Source organism: Scylla paramamosain, chromosome 21 (genome assembly GCF_035594125.1).
Source record: "Scylla paramamosain isolate STU-SP2022 chromosome 21, ASM3559412v1, whole genome shotgun sequence".
NCBI lineage: Eukaryota > Metazoa > Arthropoda > Malacostraca > Decapoda > Portunidae > Scylla > Scylla paramamosain.
This window is the reverse complement of record NC_087171.1, coordinates 19,214,485-19,238,117: the sequence shown is the minus strand read 5'-3', so window position 1 is coordinate 19,238,117 and position 23,633 is coordinate 19,214,485. Positions and strand designations below refer to the sequence as shown.

General features: G+C 36.5%; 2 protein-coding genes across 5 annotated transcripts in view; one reads left to right on the top strand and one right to left on the bottom strand.

Moving 5' to 3' along the window:
- LOC135111178 (neurogenic protein big brain-like) overlaps positions 1–6,835 on the top strand; it is a 122,208-nt gene extending 115,373 nt beyond the window's left edge. Inside the window, exons 7-8 of one of the 3 annotated variants that reach the window (XR_010273592.1) lie at positions 829–969; positions 1,980–2,116. Coding sequence is in view for 1 of the 3 variants with exons in the window: in XM_064024250.1 (XP_063880320.1) it covers positions 829–969; positions 1,980–2,569 (731 nt within the window). In the remaining 2 variants the exon portion in view is untranslated. Of the gene's footprint in view, positions 1–828; positions 970–1,979 lie in introns of those variants that run through there. The other 2 variants (XM_064024250.1, XM_064024251.1) reach the window with 2 other exon arrangements.
- A 2,641-nt stretch (positions 6,836–9,476) lies between these two features.
- LOC135111182 (uncharacterized) lies at positions 9,477–23,178 on the bottom strand. Of its 2 annotated transcripts, XM_064024261.1 has the most exons (4): positions 23,046–23,178; positions 20,053–20,205; positions 16,956–17,469; positions 9,477–15,310 (listed from the first exon to the last, which is right to left on the bottom strand). In XM_064024261.1, exons 3-4 carry the CDS (start codon positions 17,151–17,153, stop codon positions 14,768–14,770), a joined length of 741 nt encoding a protein of 246 aa, XP_063880331.1. In that variant the 5' UTR covers positions 17,154–17,469; positions 20,053–20,205; positions 23,046–23,178; the 3' UTR covers positions 9,477–14,767. The 2 variants fall into 2 exon arrangements, with proteins under 2 accessions (XP_063880331.1, XP_063880333.1); XM_064024263.1 differs by lacking the exon at positions 20,053–20,205 and having other exon boundaries at positions 23,046–23,168.
- Between the last annotated feature and the right edge of the window lie 455 nt (positions 23,179–23,633).

Genomic DNA, 23,633 nt, shown 5'->3' with positions numbered 1-23,633 from the left:
TAAAGACAAAATTACTGCATGTGTGTTATAAAAGAATTGCAATTCCTCTTAATAGTTAAATTTCATGATAGAAATAATTTATTTTATAACATAATGCACTTCTTTATAATTAACTTTGTTGTGATACTTGTGTGGAATATTTTATTGCCTCTCAATTTATTATTATTATTTGAATATTTTTTTTCTGGCGAAAACTTAATATCCGTTTTCTTAAAGAGCTAAATCCCTGTAAAAGCTTCTTCATCACTTTCATGCTCGAAGAGTGAACATGTCTTAATTAGGAGTTGTGACTGTAAATCCATATGTTCATATTACTGTTGTTATTGCTTTTATTATTATTACTTATTGTAATATTACTGCTACTACAGTATCATTCTTAGTAGTATTATCAACAGCTTAATTTTTGTATAATTACAAATGAGAGGCCTTGGACTCAAATTTCAGGGTGGGCAGAGACAGATTGGATTTAAATTGAATTGTGACCTTGCCTTTGTAGGACCAGTATAAGGCTAGCAATCTTGCCTTCCTGTGTGCATATGTGTGTTGGTATGTGTTTGTGACTAACTCAAGTGATCAGAAGTGGTTTATGCCACACCCTGAGGGGTAAAAGAGCCAAGATATAAAGATATAAAGATATTATTGTCATTATTATTATTATTATAATTGTATTATTATTATTATTATTTATTATTATTATTACCATCATTGTTATTATTGTTATTGATATTATTATTAATAATAATTTGTTGCTGCTGCTACTATTTCTAGTACTGTACTACTACTATCACTACTGCCACTACTACGACTTACCATACAATTTTCACACAGATTCTTCAAGTGTAGGGAGTGATGAAGATCCATATGACGAATGCTCCAAGCCTCCACCTCGATATAATTACAATGCTCTTCATGCCCAAAACTATGACCAGTACCGCCCTGCCAACACCTCCAACACCACCTCCCCCTTAGGTGCGTTGTGCTCATCTGTAGTACTCCTTGAGGTCTGGAGTGCCCAGCCTTGAACCAGAGGTGACATGAAATCTGGTAGCCTTCTCTTCCTTATTGACACCTGTGAAATTTATACATTATAATCCAAATTTCCTTTGCTTAATTTCTCACACTGTGTTCACGGAGTCTGCCAACAACATACTGTAACATACCGTACATGTATGAACAAGACACCATGACGCATGGTACGTGGGTGGTGCCATGCACATCTGAACCACTGAGATACATGCCTATAATTCCATAATAACAAATTATATTTCATAGCTAGCCTAGCCACACCTACTACACATATAATCTACCAAAAATTACATATTATATGTCAACTTATCCCAAACTGGGGAGGATAAGCTGTGGAGGTGGAACTGCTTCGTTTGAGGCTTCTGCCTAGACTGATGTACACTTACCACTGTATAGATGGCTGAACCACCAAACAAATTCCCTAAATATGTAAATGACATTGCCACCCAACTATAAATTCCTTAAACAAAATCATGATAATGAATCAGACTTGAATTGATGCATGTAACAAAAGAAACCTGATATTATTATATATCCCTGATATTAATAATAAGAATTAGAAGTAAAAGGATGAAATTCATTATACCAGACCTGGTTCACCAGCCGTTACTTCAGTGTAGATCATCAAACCGCATGTGCATCAATGTCATTTTAACTGTGCAAGTATGCATTGTGCAAGTGCAGAAAAAAAGAGGATGTACAGCACTTGCTGACTTCTATAAAACAAGAATGGCAGTTAGGTAATTAGAAGACTATTTTCAGATCTGTAGCTTTATATTGTAATCCCATTTTGACTTTTCATGTAACATATATGATTACTTATCTCCAAAGTGGGGAAAAAAGCAGAATGCAGAATTAAAATACATAGCTTCAAAGGTAAATAAATGGATATTGATAAATCATTAAGTTATTATTTATCTTAATAAACATTTTCTTTTCTTTTTTTTTTGCAGGATACCCAGCAAGTATGTATGAACACAATGGAGCAACTTCAGTCTGTAATGCATCAGCATACAAGTATGACAATGGCTATGTCAAAGATGATATTTACTCAGGATCAAAGAGTTTATACACCAAATCACCACCTTTGCCAAGATCCTCGTCTCTAAACCGCTCCCAGTCAGTGTATGCCAAGCCTCCACCACCTCGCATGGACAACTACAACAGGAACCTCACTCACTCTCAAAGCCTCTGCCCCAAATCAGCCACTGATTTCTCCACTCTCCCTCACACAGATAACATGTACAAAAGCAACCCTCGGCGGGACACCCTCTATGTCACAAGTAAGTCTGGGATTGTGAAACCAGAGCCAGTGTATGGAACATCTTACAGCAAACAAAATGATTCTGGAGATTCAAACTACTCAACTTATCGAGGCACAGCTAGCTATAGTTCATCCCGTTCCTCAAATCCAGGACCACCGGTTCCCATGAGTCGAACACGTACTGACAATCTCACTCCAAATTCTGTTGCTTCCGCTCATTCAAGCCTTGTTACTCCAAACTCAGCAGGTTTGTGTTACTCTCCAAATCCTCAGTATTAAGAAGAGGACAGAAACAATTTCACACCAGAATTCTGCCTTCAACAATTTGGAATCATAACTCTTGGATAATTGCTAATGCTTTGCATTCTGTTGGCCAAATAAAAATTTGACAATACTGAATATGTGTAAAGCCCATGTATTGGTGTTTTTTATTTTACTTTTTTTTTCATTTTATTTTTTTTTTAAGAATTACTCATTAGTATTTGTATTTTCCAGTTTTTATTTCATGGTGTGTACTAAGAACATGAGTGCTTCCATTATTTAAATGTTTCAGGGCTTTCCAAAAATAATTATAGCTTTAAGACATAATCCCTGATTAATACATTTAAATATAAATATATATAAAGTATACAACTTCATTAACATAATTCAATGCTTCTTTCTGTATTTAATGTAGTACCTCCCCAAGCTTGATACAAGCTTTGCTTGGTTAGAGATTATTGGAGTTAGTAAAGTAGAATGGATACTGTCATGTGAATGTGTTGAGATAATGCATTATTCATAACAAGTGTCTCACCACTTGCTAGAAGAATCCAGCAAGTCAGGTGTGTTTTGAATTTCCATGACTGCCTAGCTGTATTTTTTGCAGTTTGAAGCAGAGTGGAGAAGTTGCCTTGAAGGTGTTTCAATACTAATGTAGGAGCATGTCAATTACATTTTTTTTTTCATACTTATGTGGAAAAGATACAATATTTTCATGTGATGCCAGATAGGTGGATAATTCCTTTTTGTCTTGCCTAATGTCCCTTAAATAATTGGTGGGCTATACTTCATTAACTAATAGAAATCTGCTGGCACTTGACATTGACCACAACTTTCATTTTGGTTTCCTTTGTAATACATGTTGTATACTTTGCATGAAAGCCATTCATTCATTCATTGTCACTGCAAAAGCCACAAATGTGAGCTTTTAAGTTAGATGTATGGATAAATCTTGAAAGAAAATACAGCTTGAAAAAGAAACTTGAACTATCACCAGTAAAAGACTTGACACTTACATAAAGTACAAACATCAGTGTCTAATGAAAGATGTGTGGTTCATTTTAAATTTTTGAGGTGTATTTACACTTTGAATCATGTATCTAACTCAACGAATCATGTATCTAACTCATCTTGAGACAGGTACTTGCATTACGATTGCTAACAACTTGTACAAAAAATATTTGGTCTTACAATTGATAGCAACTTTTACAACAATATTTTGTTCATTAGATGAAGTTGTATTTGAATTCTTGAGTTATTTTGAGAACATATTTGGCAGAATTTAGAGTGCAGGCACTTTTTTCCTTCCTGTGGGCATATGACAAATGTAAAAGCTTCCTATAAAATCCGCAATGGTTTCACACTTTAAAAAGATCAAAACAAAATATTTTACAAACACACAAAGGTATCAGCTTGGGAGGTTCTATTATCTCATTTAGCTTATCCAAGGATGTTGTACCACATGTTGAAATGCCAAATCACAAATGTGTAGAGTGTGTGTGTGTGTGTGTGTGTGTTTGTGTGATTATATATATATATATATATATATATATATATATATATATATATATATATATATATATATATATATATATATATATATATATATATATATATATATATATTTGTGTGTGTGTACATATATATATTCATAATTTAATTATAATTAAGGTGTCTTGATAATTTTTCTTCACATGGAAAAAGCATGTTCCTTTTAAGAAAGCTATGATATGTGATGTTTTGACAAACAGATGGTAAACACTAAGTAATGGTATGAACAAATGTATGTTTCTACTTGTATATATTAATGCCAATTCTCATTATCATTTTGTCAACACTGGCAATATCATTTTGTCAATACTGGCAAAAAATTACAAGTTATGTGTGTTTTACTTTATCATGTTATAAAGACAAATCTTACCTAATTATGTAGATGATTCTGAATGCTCCTTTTCTTGAGATATTTGTGCAGTATACTTCCTACATGAAGTATATGAAGAAATCTAAGAACAATTATATACAAGCAAGTCTTGTTATATGTAGGGTGATACGTTTTCTTGAGAATTAACCTACAATGTAAATAGCATAATGAAAATAGGTATGATTCACAACAGCCTAGCATTGCTTCTGAGTACAAATGTATGAAAGAAAAATTAAAGCGTCTCATGATCAAATTGCTCTTATATTACAATATAACATAGGTACTGTAAAAATATATTAATCAGACTTCAATAAATTAGGTCAAAAGAAAATTTCTGTAAAAATATATTAATCAGACTTCAATAAATTAGATCAAAAGAAAATTTCAATCAAGAATAATATCAAACAGATTCAGATGGTGATGGGTTTAAACGCTAATATGCAGGAGTACCACCCATCCACCTCAGCAAATAAAACTGATTTCAGCCCTAAATTTGAGTGATACAATACAAAAGTTTTCTGCAACCAAATCCTGTCCATTATGCTGTTTCTTAATTTTTCAGATCATTTCATTATATATATATATATATATATATATATATATATATATATATATATATATATATATATATATATATATATATATATATATATATATATATATATATATAGTGTGTGTGTGAATGTAACCTATCTGTTAGCAAGACCTACCTGTATACACATTACAATGAACAAGAAAACCAACTTTTTCCATTTCAGTGGAAACTTTTCATGTATCATTATTTTTTCTAGAATACCTTGGTAACCAAATAATGCTTTTGTAATAGCCAGCCAAAAAATATTATTATAGTGTATATACTGTAAATCCCCTCAACATAGTATTTTCCTGGGCGGTGGTCAGAATTGACCATCCCCCTATTGCTCCAATTGAAGGGAGTATGAAGCACTAACTATAAGGATGTGTTATTTAATACATCTTATCGCACAAATAAAATCCCTCTCCCTCCTTGCACATAACCCTGCCCATGCTCGTGTGTGAGGAGCACTGAGGAACAAAGGAGTGATGGCTTCATAGCCTGATGGTGGCGGTGCCAGGCAGTGCTTCACATGGTAACCATTTAGCTCCTCCCAAATCTTGATATTTTGTTTCCTTTCTTTTTTCTTAAATAACTGAAGAGATGAAAATGATCACTGAACTAGTAGTATAATAGTAAAGTTTGTTTGTTAGGAGCAGTCACTGCATCCATGAGGGTCACTGAACAGTTGAACTCACTCCTTTCAGTACAAGTTTGTAGTGTTGTATAGTTAGTATTACTATATACTATCTAGTTTATTACTTATCATTCATCTTTATGTTGTTATAAGTAAATCCTCACAGTATAATAGGATTTCTTTTGGTTAGCCTGAACTGGCAACTATGTTGGCTCTGTGTTGTGCTTTATTTTTGAAGAGATGCAGTGTGGACCTGCTTGAACTCCTGAACTTTAATTATGTGGATGTTGAAGTGAGGTGGAGTAAATAAAAATCAGTGAACCATTTACATTGCCTTGTGCCTGTGAGGTTTGGTGTTTGCTTCATTTTTTTTTTTTTTTTAATTACCTATGATATTCAGGATTGACTATTGACTATTACATAAGTATACTTGATATTCAGGATTGACTATTACATAAGTATATTTGGTGTTTTTGGAAATATTCTTAATATAAGGTCTTTTGAGTACTTCTATGTTTCAGTATGTACAAATATGGAATTTTAATGGGCACTAATCTTCATTTTTGAGTGTAAAAGTAGGTGCAGAAGTTTTTGTTCATGTAATAAGTGTGTAAATATGCATTCCATCTCCTAGAAGTGATTGGAATTAAACTATTCTTAACTGTATAGCAAACTATTCTTAAAATGCTTGACACTGTGCTGAAATTTCAGTAGTGAAGAGAAAGAAAAAAAAAAAAATAAGATGCATGAGAGGAAAAATAAGTATGTATGGATAAAAAATAAATAAATAATAGTAATAAAATTTTAAAAAATGTAACTTTTCATCTGGCTGTAGATAACATTGGTTTGAAGTGGTGGACAGATATACTGATTACTATGTACATCCATTACAAACCAAGCCGTGATGGTGAGAGAATGGATACATAACTGTAATTAAAGGAGTACAAGATGTAGTTTAATGTGAAGTTTGAGTATATGTATTACTTATTTAATGGGCTGCAGGAAAATGTATGCTGTACTTGATTTTTCATTGTTTAGGGCCTTCATGGATCCTCTTGTTATCCAGACAAATGCCAAATATTTTTTTTAGAATTTATTTTAAAATGCACAACTAATAATAGTGTAAATTAATAAAAATTCAGAGGAAGGAAAGGTCTGTTATCCTAACCTACTTGCTGCTAATTTTTGGATATACTGTCCTTCTACAATATGAAATGCCTTTCACTGCTTTCTCTTATACATATTCCCAATTATCGTGGCTAACTTCCACACTTTAGATCTTTTATCAGTTTACTGTTACAGTAAAATCCTTCTTATCCGGCATCAACGGGATCGCCGACATGCCGGATACTTGAATATTGCCGGATACTTGAATAGAAGTGAAATTATGTCCACAATCACCACCCTACACTCACTCATCTTACCATCTGCATCTGCTGACCTTAATCAGCAGCTGATCTGATCAGCTGCTTAAGTGTAAGCACAACACACTTCCTCTTTTCTACAACTTTAGGCATGATGAAGGCGTCAGGCGATAAACAGTACACACAGTGATACAATTCAAGTGCTCAAACAGGGCACAACAGGCGTTCCACATCTTCAGGGCCGACCAAGGAGGATAGGTTCTGAAACCTGAACTCCCAGGCAATAGGGTTTCAGGTTGTCTCAGTTTTGGCAACAAATTCAGGCAAGTATGCCAGGGCCAGATCATTGCCCTGACATGCTACCTTGTAGGAGAGGGCTTGTAGTTTTCTGACCCTCCTCGCCGTCACCAGTGCTATCAGCTGGTGACGTGCACACATTGTGTATGTGTGTGTGTGTGTGTGTGTGTGTATGTTAATCTATCTATCTATCTATCTTCGAGAGAGAGAGAGAGAGAGAGAGAGAGAGAGAGAGAGCATTAAATTATCAGCTATTGTCAGGGTCACTAACTGGTTGTCACAGCCACAATTAATCTCTCTCTCCTTCTCTCGAGGGTTTACTGTAAGAAAATCTATTCATAAATAACAAATGTATAAAAACACAAGGCGAATGAGTGAGACAAGAAATGCTAGGCAGATGTGGCACTTGCTATACCAACTAGCAGCGGCATAGCTGAAGTTTCCTCGTATCTTGGATTTTGGCTTGCAACTGAAGGCAAAAAATCATTCAAGCGACAGCTTGTACCTTAAAAAAAAATAAAATAAAATAAAAAGTTAGGGCACTCATAAGTCGAGTTACCACTGTATTAGGTCTGAGAGCCATTCCTTTTGGGGCCAGAACAGGATCAATTTTTCCCAGTTGACCATCATGCCTAACCTGGTGCACAGGTGGAGTAGTGCCTTGGTGGCCTGGTGTGTTTCTTCCTCAGAGGAGGAAGATGCACTCCCTTCTGCTGTAAAGACACTGAAGCCAGTGGTGTTGGACTAGGGTTGCCATACGTCCGGTCAAGACTCTGACGTGTATGGGTCCTGTATTAAGTCGGTGCTCGCAGCCTTCCCAACGCCGCCTCAGCGGCCTCACTTGACGTCGCGCTCGCGCCCCAGTCTTTCACCAGCTCTGATAGGGGTCAGTTTGGATTACTGTTTGCGGCCTTGTGACCTCATTACAACTATTCTTGTCAAGATGCCCAAACAAAAGTGTAAATTCACTGCAGAGATGTAGAACAAACTCCCGTGCTTCAAAAAATTTATTCACATGTTTTCCAGTATCAGGGAAGCCACAGAACGTTTGACTTATGATCTTTCTAAAATTTCTGATTGGGACAGAGCAAACCTGGTATTGTTCAATGCCTCAAAAACTCAATTCCTCCATCTATCAACTCGACAGCATAACTCTTGCCCCCGGCTGCCCCCCCTCCAACCTCACGGCTTGGAGCATCTCCACACACTGCTCAACGCCATGGACGCATGGGTGGTTGGTCACAGCCTCCGCCGTGCCTTGACCTGAAGGCAAAGTGTGTACTGGAAGAAGGGGGTAACAGCTAGCTACAACTATAGTCCATGAGAGCCTAGCTCACTTACCATCTCTTGGAAGGTGGTGTGAGTTCATCCACCATTAAACCAAAAAGTTCCGATTTACCAAGAGGGTTGAGGGACTCAATGTCACCCGGCAACCATTCATCCTGAAGCACTTTCCCCGAAGCAGAAGTTGAAAGAACAGGGAAAGTCTGAGCCTAAACAGGAGTGTCCTTGACGCCCTTCTTACGGGAACGGGTGTCACGCCTCTTGAAAGAAGCACTGGTATTTAAGAGCTCCAGAAGCAAGCTCACCATTCCACTCCCTGTACTCAGGGCAACGGGAGTCAGTCACTAACGCCACTACAACAGGTAATACATACAACGCGAAGATCCTTCCGCAGACTGGAGTAGCACAGGTCCTCCTGGGGATGTGGGAGCCCAGCGAGGAAGCCGAGGAGCCGGTAAAAAGGCTGGAGAATTGGTGGTGGAGCGCCGGTCACCTCAGTCTTCCTTATTTCCGGCTGAATGGATCTTGAACTGCCCTCCTGCACCAGAGAAGGGCTTGCAGAGTTGGAAAACTCATCAGAAAGGCCCGGGGAAGCCATGACAAAAATGAAAGGGCCGGTTGGGTAACAGATGCAAACAATACAGTTGTCGAGAAAGGAATGAGGGTTCGCCACGTGTACGTGTAACAGCGGGGCTACCGCGGGCCACCAGGGTTGCCATAGCAACACCGACCGCGGTTTTTTTTTTTTTTAAATAATCAAATGCATACGTGGGAAGGACGAATTGGGTAAATTGGGAGTATGTAATGCTAAGAAGAAACAAGTCTTATGTGAAACAAAACCAATCAAAATCAATGATATTTTTACTGCCATAGAAAAATAGTACCAACAATTATTTCATAATCTCTATGACTGAGTACATGATTTTCATACAAATGGGACCGACTTTATGTATACTTTACAAACTAGCACAAAGCATGTCAGAAAGTCATAAACAATGGACATATAAACAGTGTCCACTACCACACCCGGCCAGTTTGGAAAATAATGACGTAGTCTTAGATCTGGAACCACAGGCATAACTGCCTCTTCCAGAAGATCGTCTGTGACTATCACTCACCATGTACAGTACATATAATCCAAATAGTTCACCAGTTTAATAAATTATAAAATAAGGAAAGGTGCCTTTCTTAAGATAAACATACACACAGGCACACCTCAGCAATGAGAGCAACTGTATGTAAAATTGGTCTCTAGAATTAGATGTACTTATACCAAATCGCTAAGTAAGGGATTTAATCTTATTAATTTTCATATAAAGTTGCCTAAATTATGTGTATGAAACGTAATTAAATACAACCACGGCTAAAAGTCTTCAGCCTCAGTACCTTTGAATCTGTGAGAATATATTTAATATCCGTTTGACAAAATGTTCTACATTCCTGACTTTTATACACAGGTTTTAAAACCATCCTATACTAAAACATGGCGACAAAAAACTTATAAATTTGTTAGATATAGGTGTCTATGCTTGAGAGAGAGAGAGAGAGAGAGAGAGAGAGAGAGAGAGAGAGAGAGAGAGAGAGAGAGAGAGAGAGAGAGAGAGAGAGAGAGAGAGAGAGAGAGAGAGAGAGAGAGAGACTGGATGGATGTCTTTATGGTAAGACAACTATGATAAACCTATGTCAATCTTCAAACAAAATATATTACAAAATATATTTTTAGGTTATAAATCTCTGACAAGATGGGAATGCTCAAGAAAGGACTCAGCAAGTGTTTCAAATGCAAGCTGCCATGATGGTTACTAATACTTGTATATAACAAAGCTATCATGATAGTTACTACTAAATCCACAAAATAAAGCTGCTGTGATGGTTATCAAGATCTTTACAAAGTTATTTAGTAAATATATGTACCAATATACAACAAAAATTTTCTTAGCCTGCTTTCCTTTACAAAATGTGTGTTGTTTAAAACTGTAGTTGTCATATATGTATGCGACAAGATACATATGCAAATATATGGTATCCTATGGCTTCAGTTACATTAGCCAACTAATATCTAAAAGCAGTCACATCTCCACCTCCAAGTCAAACAACATCCTTAAATATACATGTACTATGAGTATTAATAATTAATCACACCAATCTTTACACTTTGTTGCTGATCTGGTTCCATAAGTGATATTCTAAATCCTAATTGCTGAACATACCAAAGTATATAGTCAGATTTAGGTATGAAGCAAATCAAACTGTTGAGCACTATAGAAACTGTCATGTTTTGCACTGTGCCTTCATGATGTAAAGACTGGAGTAAGCAAATATGTACATAGGAATGACCGTATACAAAACTGAAATCCACGGTATTTTGTGCGCTTGTTGCTAACTTAGGACCATACTTAAATTTCAACCACACAAACATTGCAAGTTCTCTTTTGATATAATGCTGCAAAGTTTAATTTGATCTATATTAATGTAGTACCTAACTATTAATTACAGGTTTAAACCACCTGGATCAATATATTTAAAGGTGTGCTGCTGCTTTTGAGTCATCATCAAAAATGTCTTGTCCAGCTCACTAACCTTTCTTTTTATTTCCAATTTCTTTCTTATGTTTCATAACAATTTAGTGGCTTAAACTGTGCAGTAAGTCTATGGAGAAATTAGCTGGATTTACAAATTTTTAATTTATGAAGAGATTTTCATTAATTTAATTTACTTATAAATTGGAATTCACATAATGATACACTATATATATATATATATATATATATATATATATATATATATATATATATATATATATATATATATATATATATATATATATATACACACTTCAAAATACATATTATTGTATTTCTCAGACACTGGACAAATCTGAAGGCATAAAAAGTACAATTTCATGACACATAATGCCTGACTAACTCTTTACTTCAGTACAAATATTCACACCATTCTCTAGAGAAAAGAAAAAAAAGATAAGTAAAATGAACAAATAATGCAGTTTCAAGTAAAATGATTCAACTTATTCTGCTAAGTAGCCTCTCACAGCAAATATAAAAAACAGAAATGACAAATGCAGACCATCATCATAATTGAGGGTGTAATGATATGTTTGAAATCAAATAACAAAACCAAGATGATTACATCATTACAACACTTCACAGAAAGTAGGACCCCCAGATTTACATTTACATATTATACACTTCCAGCATCGAATTGTATGTTAACAAAAACACATTATGAAATAAATCCTACATTAGAACATATCTTCCCTGTAACTTCTGATGTTTATTGTAAATTTTCTCTCCATACTGTTTTTCCTGAGTCTCTGCAAGAATTATTTTCAACTAGCTTCCTCACCATCATGATCTCTTCAAGAAATGTAACAGTGTTATGCTAAAAGAATAATTAATGAAAAAAAAATACTGAAATAATAATAATAATAATAATAATAATAATAATAATAATAATAATAATAATAATAATAATAATAATAACAAATGTAATAAAAATCCATAAACTGAAATAATTACAACTACCTTCCTTCTCACTTTTTTCCTTCCCATTCATCAGTGACCTCCAGTTTTTTCTTAGTTTTCACTGAATCACTCATTTTGTTTCCATTGGTATTAAAAACCATTTTTTCTCTTAAGTAATCATTTAATCCAGATAATGCTGATAACTGATATTATATTTGTGAATCACCTTTGATCCCGTGTTGCTGGTGGGGGGAGGGGAGAGAGAGAGAGAGAGAGAGAGAGAGAGAGAGAGAGAGAGAGAGAGAGAGAGAGAGAGAGAGAGAGAGAGAGAGAGAGAGAGAGAGAGAGAGAGAGAGAGAGAGAGAGAGAGAGAGAGAGAGAGAGAGAGAGAGAGAGAGAGAGAGAGAGAGAGAGAGAGAGAGGCATGGATAGAGGAGTTAATGGTCTTAAATACAGAAATGTGGTAACAAGAATGGAATGCAGTTCACCTGATTAAATAAAAAAAAACTGGGCTGAAGTGAAAAAAATTAAACTTAGTTCTTCTACTTGGCAAAGGCACATAAAGGCCTGAACACTAAACAATCCTACACTGATTGTCAAACAAGCCATTTATAAACATGGCAAGAACAATTACAAGCAAATTAAGGAATGGTGAAAATGTGAAATCACAGCACAATGGTAGCAATGAATCCACAACCACAGCCAATCACCTGCTCAATATGGCCACATATCCCTAGTATATAAATGACCTTAACAGTAATACCCAAGCAAAATATTTTTTTTATAATAGAGCCATTAGTGTATGAAGAGCATATCTGCTCCATAATAAACATAATGTATTAAGAGAGATGAGCCAATGAAACTCATCCCAGCGACAAGATCTTAACCTGTCATTTCAACTACAACATTCCCATTTTTGTTTAGCCTAAAATACCTCTTCTAAATACACCATGTATAACTGGGATACACATGTTATCTTTGCTAACATCTATTATATAATAGTTATGTTCTATTCACTGATAAAATTCAGAGAACAAAATCCATTATATCATGTTGCTTGCTGTGACCTCACACAAATAAATACAAGTCATCTGAATAAGCTTACTAGTTCTCATTTAAGGTTGGTACTGGTACACTAGGGAAGGTTGCAAAATGAGTTTGTTTGGTGACAAAGGCAGTCTTGTAAGATTAACCTGCTTAGTAAATCCTTGTGGCTACTTAGTGCAAAACCACAGCTAATGCAATCTAGTGGATAGGACAGGGATAATTTTGAGACTTATAGGAAAAAAAGCACACCCAATACAACACATTCATATAAAACATGATAATCTCATTCACTGAAAACTATACCAATGATGACTATATCACCAATGCAAGTTGAGTGTAATACACTGACACTTGCAAATTGCAAAAATGTATTTATCATAATATCCAACATAACACACCTACCATTCTGTTGCATAATGTTACCTTTTTGTCCCCTCAATAAAGGTCTTCCTCTCCTATTTGTATCCCATACTTCACTCTCCCAGCTCTTAGTTTTTCAATATTCAATCTATGTACACCAAATAAGTAAACTGGGAAAATGCATCTCCACAATTAAAAGAATTAAGTAACCTACCAAACAGATGATAGGACCCTCAGAAAAGGAAGACTTCAAAAAGCCACATGCTAATGTTCTGGTTACAGGGACTAAGAAATTACTATTTCAGTCTGGTGCTGCTGATTGCTTTGTTGAAATGTTAATACTGTAATCATTATCACCTGCAACCCTCCTAGCGCAACCATCCTTAAGAACAGCTACATGCTTTATTTATTTGTATGTCACTCATGATTATCAATACTGAGAAGTTATTAATTTAAACCAGTGGTTCTCAGCTGGGGTGGGAGGATGGGGGGGGGCAGTCCCAGGGCACAAGCACAGGAGGGAAAAAAAATAATGGAAAATGGCTTAGTACAAGGGAGATGCAGCAAGGGCTACCTATATATCTACAGTGGCATAGCTGAGTGGGTGGCATAGGAAGGAGGAAGCTAGTTCAATGCTAACTGCATTGAACCAGCTTTTTTTTTTCTTTTATGGGGGGAAGGGGGTGCCCAGCTTGCAAAAGGTTGAGAACCCCTGATTTATACAATGCATTACAATGGGAGCTCATGTGGGGAAACTGATAGTTTTCTCAATTCTAATAATAAAAAAAATTATATATTTTCTATGTAACCATTTACTAGTATTATATATATATTGTTGATATATACTAGTGTATGTATTAACTGTTTTGAAAGTTACCCTTGCAGATGATAAACGTTTCCATGTCATCAAAGAAGTCAGCTTTGAATTGATATCCAAAGCATAAATAAATTATCAAAGCTGAAATATATGTAAACTGCAATTCTGTATTATGATTTTTTTTTTTTTTTTTTTTTAATATTCAGGTTTGGTTTTGTTCCAGCATTTAATTACAGAAAATTAGAGAAACAGTGATTACGCGACTGAATATGATGTGAAAGCATTTCCATTAACTTCTTAGGAATATCTTGGATATTTAAATATAAGAAACACAAGCAACTCAGATTTCCAAGGTGTTAAAAATAAATAAATAAATAAATAAATAAAAGAAAAAAAAAGGTTAATCAATAGGTTGTGTTTCAACAATGGAAAATTAGTGCTCTGCTACTGCTTCACAAGTTGCGGGTGAAGCGATCTCCCCAGGCCCTGGTACATTTACCCTTGTAATATTTTGAGAATCGTGAAGTCCATTTGCTAGGTCATCCATGTTGTACACATCCTTCTCCTGATCATCATTTTTACAAGCAGCAACATTTGTTTCAAATTTCCCTACAGTTGATGTGGAGACATCATCCACTGCTGAATGACCAGTAGGGGTTGTGTCCTCCTTATCATGGCCTGAGTCAAGACTCTGAGGATCTGCATGCTCTGTGTCAGTTGATGGCTCATCCAAGCCTGAGTCATGGGGACTGTGGGAGCGTGGCAAGGTGCTGGGTGGTGAGCTGAGAGAACTGGGGGGATTATGGCCTTCATCTCCTGCACACTCAGGCTGAGTGGTCTCTTCCTGAGAAGTTTCACCCTTCAGCCTTTTCTCATATTGATGCATAAACTCTGGATCCACCTCCCGTAAATGTTCCAGCAGAGTCTGCCGCTCAGTCTCAGTCCAAGCACCAAACCATTCATGGAACAACTTCATCTGTTGGTGTAGGTATGAGCAACTATTAATGACACAATTTCAAGCAAGACTAAGATTATACCTGAAGTTATGCACAAATGATATAAAAAATTAACAAGTGATTTCAATTCACTATTTCATGATGTAGAATTGACCAGAAAATCACTGGGAGTTATAATATTCAAAGCTAAAACTTTGCTGCATTACAGGGTGTTGAACAATCTGAAATGGTTTTCAGGAAAATTTAATAACTTTTGCTATGAAATTTATTGACTACATCATTTGTGTGTGCTGATAATTTGATGAAGTGCTTCTTGAAGGACAAAGATAAGTCAAGGTAATTAGGGGGTGTTTTGAGCTCAATGGCAAGGTGAACTGTGAGACATCTGGTGGAGGACTCTATATACAGGTCCCCCATTGGGATTGTGTATGGGATGAGATGTTCCCACCTACTGGGAGTGGCTTATGTTAAATTAGAGGATTTCTCATGCATTAGAACTAGGGGCTAGATATGATGCTCTTTGTGCATAAATATTATGGAAAGACCTCAAAGAATCCTTTATCAGAAAGGATTTCCAAAATGAGAGACAGAAGTTTCTTTGATCAAGTCACAAGACAGAATTTCTTGCAAATGGAATCATAAGAGAAAAATGTCTAGCAAAACTCCATCTAAAGAAAGGTGAATACACATTTGTTTACTTACATCTTTTCAGATTTAACTTTTCAAAAATAGCATAATTTAGCAGTTGAAATGCCAGGTTTCTCTAGAACTTTGTTGCATTTTCTTAGTAAAGTACAATGTGAAAGTATTAAATCTATAAGAAGTTTTAAGAATACCAAAATCAGATTCATTTGCACATTCTCACCAAAACCCTCCTTCTTGACAAGTCATCAGAAACTTCCTTTTCTCCTTTAATTCCTATGAGCAGAATTTAATGAACAGGAAAAACAGAGCCAGAAAAGACCACTCAGAACAGAGCCAGAAAAGACCACTCAGACACTGTATATGAGCCAGCCAGGAAAACCAGGAAACCTTGCAGATTTTAATTTCTTTATTAGCTCTGCCAGCTCCTTCTTTGAGTAAGGGGAGCAAAGAGACAGCATCCAGACACAAGAATTGTGGAACAGTAGTTGCTATCACACAAAGAAGAGTTCACTATATGGTTACAAAAAATGGATACAAGTAATGGAATCCATTAACTAAACACCACAAGAAGGGAATGACATTGATGTTCTGAAAATATTCTAATGATTTCTTAACAGATGATGGTATTACATACAATTCACATGATCTAGGTTAAAGTGAAAGGGATCCATATTGAGATCAAATCAAGAAGAGACAGATACCACTGTGGTGCTATACCTCCACCAAGCTGTAGCACTTTAATCTGCTGTTTTGCAAGTCCCTAACACTGATATCTTCCATATCTATCTCCACTATTCAGAGTATCAACCTTACCATCATCTTGGATATTGGGCCAGATAAGAATCATCATAATGATAACTCAATCTCATTCATTTTATGCAAATATGATTCATTTGTATGAACTGTAAAAAGAATTATTCATTTATATACATTTCCACTTCAATATCACCAACTTCATTTTCATCTCTCTTATTACAATCATATAATGGTTAAGAAAAATTAAAACATGATCTAACTTACCTGACAGTCAAAGAGAGATGGTCTTCTGCCTTGTGAGGTCAGGGACTCATAACCTCCAACAAGGCCATTCAGATTATCTTTAGGTTGATAAGCTTGTGTCAGTACAGGCAAGAAATCTTCCCTCTGCATTTCTGACCATGACATAAACCACTGGCTCAAAAAATTTACTTGGTCTGCAGTTGTATGTTGTTGTGGCATTTTTGTTGATAGATCTCAATGCCAATAAACAGCAGAAAAATATTTATTGAAGCAAGGATTATTTGTAACAAATATTTTCAGTTAAAAGTGCCTTTCACATTTTCTTTTCCTCTGGAGAACATTGGTCTTCTGTGGAACACCTCTGGTTAACAAGAGTGTGAAATTTTTCAACAAATTTGGGGTCGTAGCAGTGCAGGTTGTAGAGGAGTATGTTGCGAAGGTGGCAGGTCCAGGAATCAAACCATTGAGAGAATAAACGGAGCTGGCACTGGAGCATTGAATGGCAGCTGCTATTCAAAGTTAGCTGATTGAGTCCCTGTAAATTAAAATAACCAAATTAAATCAAATACACAAAATTATTACATACATGATCAACAGATGTATAATCAAATGAAATGGGATGATGGTAACTTAGTATATCTCAATGAATATGTAATAGCCTGATATAGTCTATTAGGAAGTGCATGGCTGAAATTAGACCCTTTTTTTCATAACACATGTCCATCCTCAAGGAACTGGCCACACCATTCAATTTAGTCTTCTCATTCTTAAATCCTTCTAAATCTTTGTCTTTTTACATCCACAGTAATATGCATATATCCTTCCTATCATCTCTTTCTCCCCAATTTTTTAAAGGAGACAAAGACATCTTCAAGTGCTGCACCTGAACAATTCAGCAACTTGTTTCAAACTTCCTGGATTGTGCTATAATTCATACACTGTATTCTTATTTCCAAGGATCAAGTAAGATACATCTGGGCTACTGGGGAAAATGGGGCATCCACAATGGGCTAAGTTAGCAGTAGTTGCTGGCTGTTTTTAATGGATGATCCAGTATATGCTCCTACAGTTCTCTAGGGATGCTCATTTTAAGACAATCTCTTGTGATACATCTTGATGCACTGTAGTTATGTGCTACAAAACATTAACATTAATCCTAAGTGTTTATGCTAATAGTATCCACATGGACTGATGATGCACACTCCCCAGAAGTTACTATAACTTAAATTCTCACAACTAGGCTCTCGGTGTTTTCATATTTATTTCTGGTCTCCTGCTACATAAGTTACAGAGAGAGAGAGAGAGAGAGAGAGAGAGAGAGAGAGAGAGAGAGAGAGAGAGAGAGAGAGAGAGAGAGAGAGAGAGAGAGAGAGAGAGAGAGAGAGAGAGAGAGAGAGAGAGAGAGAGAGAGAGAGAGAGAGAGAGAAAATGATGGCTAAATCTACACCTATAAGCAGATAAACTCATCTTTATCAGGTTTCTAATAAAAGCAAGTCTGCAAAAATAATTGGTTATATTAATCATTCAAATGCAGAAAGTATTACAGTACCAGTTGATGCATCATTGATAGCAGGGGGAGAGGTCCTTTGAAGAAATCTGAATATTAATATAACCATGTAGATTGGTGAACTGCCATTAAGTGATGGTTGCTGACTAACATAATTGTAAAAGTTGTTTCTCAAAATAAAGGTGATGGAATGAGTTAGTCTCTCTCTCTCTCTCTCTCTCTCTCTCTCTCTCTCTCTCTCTCTCTCTCTCTCTCTCTCTCTCTCTTACACACACACACACACACACACACACACACACACACACACACACACACACACACCCACACACACACAGACACACACACACACACACACACACACACACACACACACACACACACACACACACACACACACACACACACACATGTCCATTTGCAAAATTTTTATGGAAGGCAACCAGAACCAAAGTTGATTGGTCTGTTAAAGGCTCTGAGTAAACAAAATTACTACATGACTAGTGACAATGTTATTTCACTAACTGAAAGTTAACAGGTAAGTGGAACAAATTGATAGCCGAGTACAATAATACTAGACCAAGGTGTGTAACATGAATAATATGTGAGTGAAGCAATTAAACTATGATACGTAAGATTGTTAGTTAACGTGATGATGAAAATTACGGTGATTCTTATTCTATAAAAATAAAATCTGCCATTTTGTTCAGGTTCAGGCTTTTGAGAATTTGCCTTTGTAATGGCATGTAGATGTATGTTGCCTTATACTGTTAACTGGTCTCACTTTTTTTTTGTCTTATTTAGGTTTTTTCTTAGTTTGAAAGAAAAATAATTTTCAGTGCTCTCTTTATTTATATTTTTCTATGCTTGTTTATTATGTTAAGCTGTGCTTGAGGGAGACTATGGAGATATAGAAAACTAAAAGGTTATCTATAGTTTCTGAAAGAGAAGAAAAAAGAAAACAGAGAAGTTATGGAAGAGTATGAAATAATAATAATGATAATAATTCATATAATTTGATTCTCTAACATATGAAGTCCCCCTGAGAGCTAAATTAATTTATTTTGTCTATGCCTTTCAAGACAATATAATGGTGGGAATTACACTATATAATTTTTCAACAAAATAAGCAAAAAAATAAATAAATAAATAAATAAAAAAATAAAAAAAATAAAAAAAATAAATATATATACTATACCTACCTGCATAAATACAAACTAAATTATTGTTGTTAAGCATCTGGTTAATATAGCACAGCACCAAATATTTGTGTTGTGTTTTAGTTGGCCTTCACTTTTATATATTACTTGCACTTAAATAAGAAGAAATACTTTTCAACAGACTTCAAGTATGCAACATGTTACAAGTACTTCTGCAAATAGCACTAAATTAACTTACATTATAAATATTTGTGATTATCTTCTCAGATTTCAAACATTCAAATTAACTTATTGCACTACAAAATATAGGCAGGCTGCAATCTACTTTTCAAATTCCCTATACTGGAAATAAGCTACATCATGCTGTTATTGTATATGCCAGAATAAGCAATTTTTAGCAGCACACAACTTTCATTTTACTTGTTAGTAAGAAACGACAATTTAATGATCATACTTGGAATAGTTGGTCAATGTCCGGTGGAACAGCTTTCTCTACCAAGGCATTTAGGAATTGCTCTCTCTGCTGATCTTCCCAGTTTGCAAACCAACTCAACACACAGCGGAGCTCCTGCTCCTCCCTACTTAAGGACATTTATACTGCAGCCACCTGAAATTATGTATATCTTAAATCCAAGTAGTAAGATATAGTTTTCAAAATCTTTTCACAATGCACTGTGGCTTCTTACAAACACTGTTTATAGCACACTGGTTGTGTTTGCTGAGTCTCCCAATACAAAGGAAGGCAGGAAACACCTGCTATTCAAGAAAGAGAGTAGAGTGACATAGAGAACCTCTTATTCACTTAGGTAAAGATTCACTGAGAAATCCCTGAATTATTAAACCAAGTTCTAACATCAATCATTTACCTACAATGAGATCTCATCTCTGAAATCACGAGTTATCTAGTGCAGAGCAATTGTATCCTTGTTTCTGTGGATGCTTGGCTACTCAAAACAGCTCTCAGACAACAGAGCACATCCAGAAAACATAAAAGTTAGTTATAGGAAGAGTCCAATAATAATGTTCAGTACAGCTGCTGGTACTGCCTTGAAGATGGAGTGTTTCACCTTTGTGACAGCACATTCTCATGTTTCCTCTTATTCTTTCTCACATTTCTGAGAACTAATGTATTGTAACATCTGTAACTTCTTTTCATTACAAAATAAATATTGGTACAAAAGTACCCTCAGGTACTGATAAAAATACTTTTGTTCTCTATGAATGTTTGAAGTCAGAAACTTAGATAGTACATATTCTTTATAACTTGGAAAGTGACTGGTCACAAAAGACAACCCCAAATTCTCAGAAAACATTGCATTTTTAACCATCCTCACATTCAATGACCTTCCTTGATGTGCACTGTAAGTTCATTTCTATGCTCTGCCAGACAGTTTCTCAACAGCCCCCACTGAAGTAAGCTGATGTCCCTTGTAGTTGTTAGATCTAGTTTTCTTTCCTAACCACATGCAATGTCCACTGATCCCTTTTTTTTAGAGTTTTTTTTGCAGGTGAGACTGAGTTAAGGTTAGAAAGTTGTAAGACTAGTTAGATTTAGTACAACCGAAAAGCCCCTCATTATTACATGACAACAAAACTGACACATGGCAATCAGCACAACCCTGGGATTCCCTTTTATGGTTAGGATGTTGAGAACAACTATAGTTTTGTACAATAAACAGCACATAGATACAACTGTTCCCATGTCTCAGATCTCACTGTTTATTATATTTCTAATTCTGATGTTACCTGCTGAAAACTAATCATAATAGCAGAGAAGAATTTTTAAGATTTAAGTTTTAAAAAATCCATCACTATCATGGGGCCAAAGGAGGGACATATGGTAGCTGTGTGACTGTGGGAGGGGGAGCAATTCAATGCTTGGATAGTACATACTTGCTTTCTAAATTTTCCCACCAGATCTCTAAGCTTTTTGTGCATGGGGGGAGGTCAAGAAAAATAAAGATATTGTATCACAGTTTTGTTTTGAAACACCTTTTGCACCAGTTATCCCAAAAATCTTCCCACTTCCATACCACTCTCCTAGTTGAACTGTGCATGACTTAACTAGACTAGTGAGAGTTAATCCACAAACAGATCATCTTTGATAATTTAATGAAAACTGGCAAAGAAAAGTTAGAGATAGGCAGAGCAGCAAAGAGAAAGGAAGGCAAACAAAGCCTGGGACCTCAATTCTCCACAGGTCATGGGTCCAGCCAATCCAGGACCCCATTTCTCCACAAAACATTAACCCAGCCAGTCTGGCACCCAAATTCTCCATAGGCCATGGACCCAACCAGTCCTGGATCCCAACTCCACTAGCCATGGGCCCAGCCAGTCTGGGATCTCAACTCACCACAAGCAATGGAGCCAGCCGGTCCAGGATCCCAACTCTCCATAAGCCATGGGCCCAGCCAGTCCGGAACCCAACTCTCCACAAGCCATAGGGCCAGCCAGTCCAGGACCCCAGTTTTCCATGAGCCACAGGCCCAGCCGGTCTGGGACCCCAATTCCCCACAAGCCACAACCCCAAGCAGTCCAGGATCCCAATTCTCCACAAGCTGTGGGTTCAGCCAGCCCAGGATGCCTATTCTCCATAAGTGCCCATAATTTAATTCTGAATTTTCCAGGACATCATATTTCACTGATATAAGGCCAAGACTGACTTATGGCAGTGTGATTATAAGGGTTTTCTATATTTTCTTGTAAAACCCTTCCCTGTTATGTGGCTGAGAAAATTATCCATGGCAGACAGCAAAACTCTGATGGCTTCCAGGTGGGACAACGCCCCCTTATTACTATTATGGAGTATTCATTTCTTCAGTCCCACAACCCTGCTTTCCCAGCAGCTCCTCAATCTTGTGAACTGGAGAAAAAGATGAAGGAAATGGGAGCATTTTACGAAGCTGCAGTTTTATCTCAGCATCTTTCTTATGATCAATATATATCTAATACGAAACTCAATATATAATAAAAAAAAAAAGTTGAATAAAACAAATAAAATAAAAAAGTAAAACTAAATTGGTTTACCAAAACTCAATTAAAGTCACATGTTTCGTCTTCATTCAGTGCAAGGGTGTTAGGCAAACATCACATAATACATATCAGTAATTAAAAGAACAACAATGGCTCCCACAACCAGTCTGTCCTTGTGTACCGAGTGCATGATAGTCCCCTACCTACTTGACTTTGAATGTCACACAACACAATGTCCAACATAACATAAATCGCAGTAATCTGTAACTCTGCAAATCAGTGCCAGCCAGAACATCACGCTTGAGTAACTCTACAGGTGATGCTATCCTACCAGCCTCGGGTTTCATGACTAGTCGCCCTCTACCTTCAAGGTATCACAATTATGAGTGGAGCTTGCCTGCCTATTACATACTGGGGAAGTGACACTCGTTTACCGTTTGCTGGACATGAGTGAGAAGTCAGACAGTCACTCACCTGCGGGCGGAGAAGGCACGGGTGCGTGTGGCAAGTGTGGAGGCGCCGTCTGAACCTGTGGAGGCTGGGGGGCAGACGCGGACACGACCCCACAGGTGCTAGGGGGAAGGGGGGGGAGGAGGGGGGGAGCGACGTATTCACTACCTGTTTTCTTACTTTACTATTAAAATGCTATATCTTATAATTAAAACTAGTAATGCTCTCCATCTATGGGTATTCGGTAAAATTTAAGTTAAGACGCATCTACTTTTTGATATCAGGGTCGGTCAACGGGACCCGTTCACACTAGCGCGCGGTTCAAACCGTTGAAGCTTTCCACAAGAGGCGGTCTCACCAGGCGGGAGCCGTGCCACTGACCTTAGCTAGCATCATAAGCCATGCCACTGTAGTGTCAGCATTTATGCGGAAGAGGCAGTATGTCTTTGGTTCCTGCATCGACGACGAGCACAACACAGGAGACAAAAGACAACACTGGATTCAACCTTTTCTACATGACAGATTAACCCATGGGATGGTTCATGATATTGTACCCAGAGTTGAGGGACAATGGAGGCTAATTTTTCAATTACTTCAGGAAGTCGATGTGGC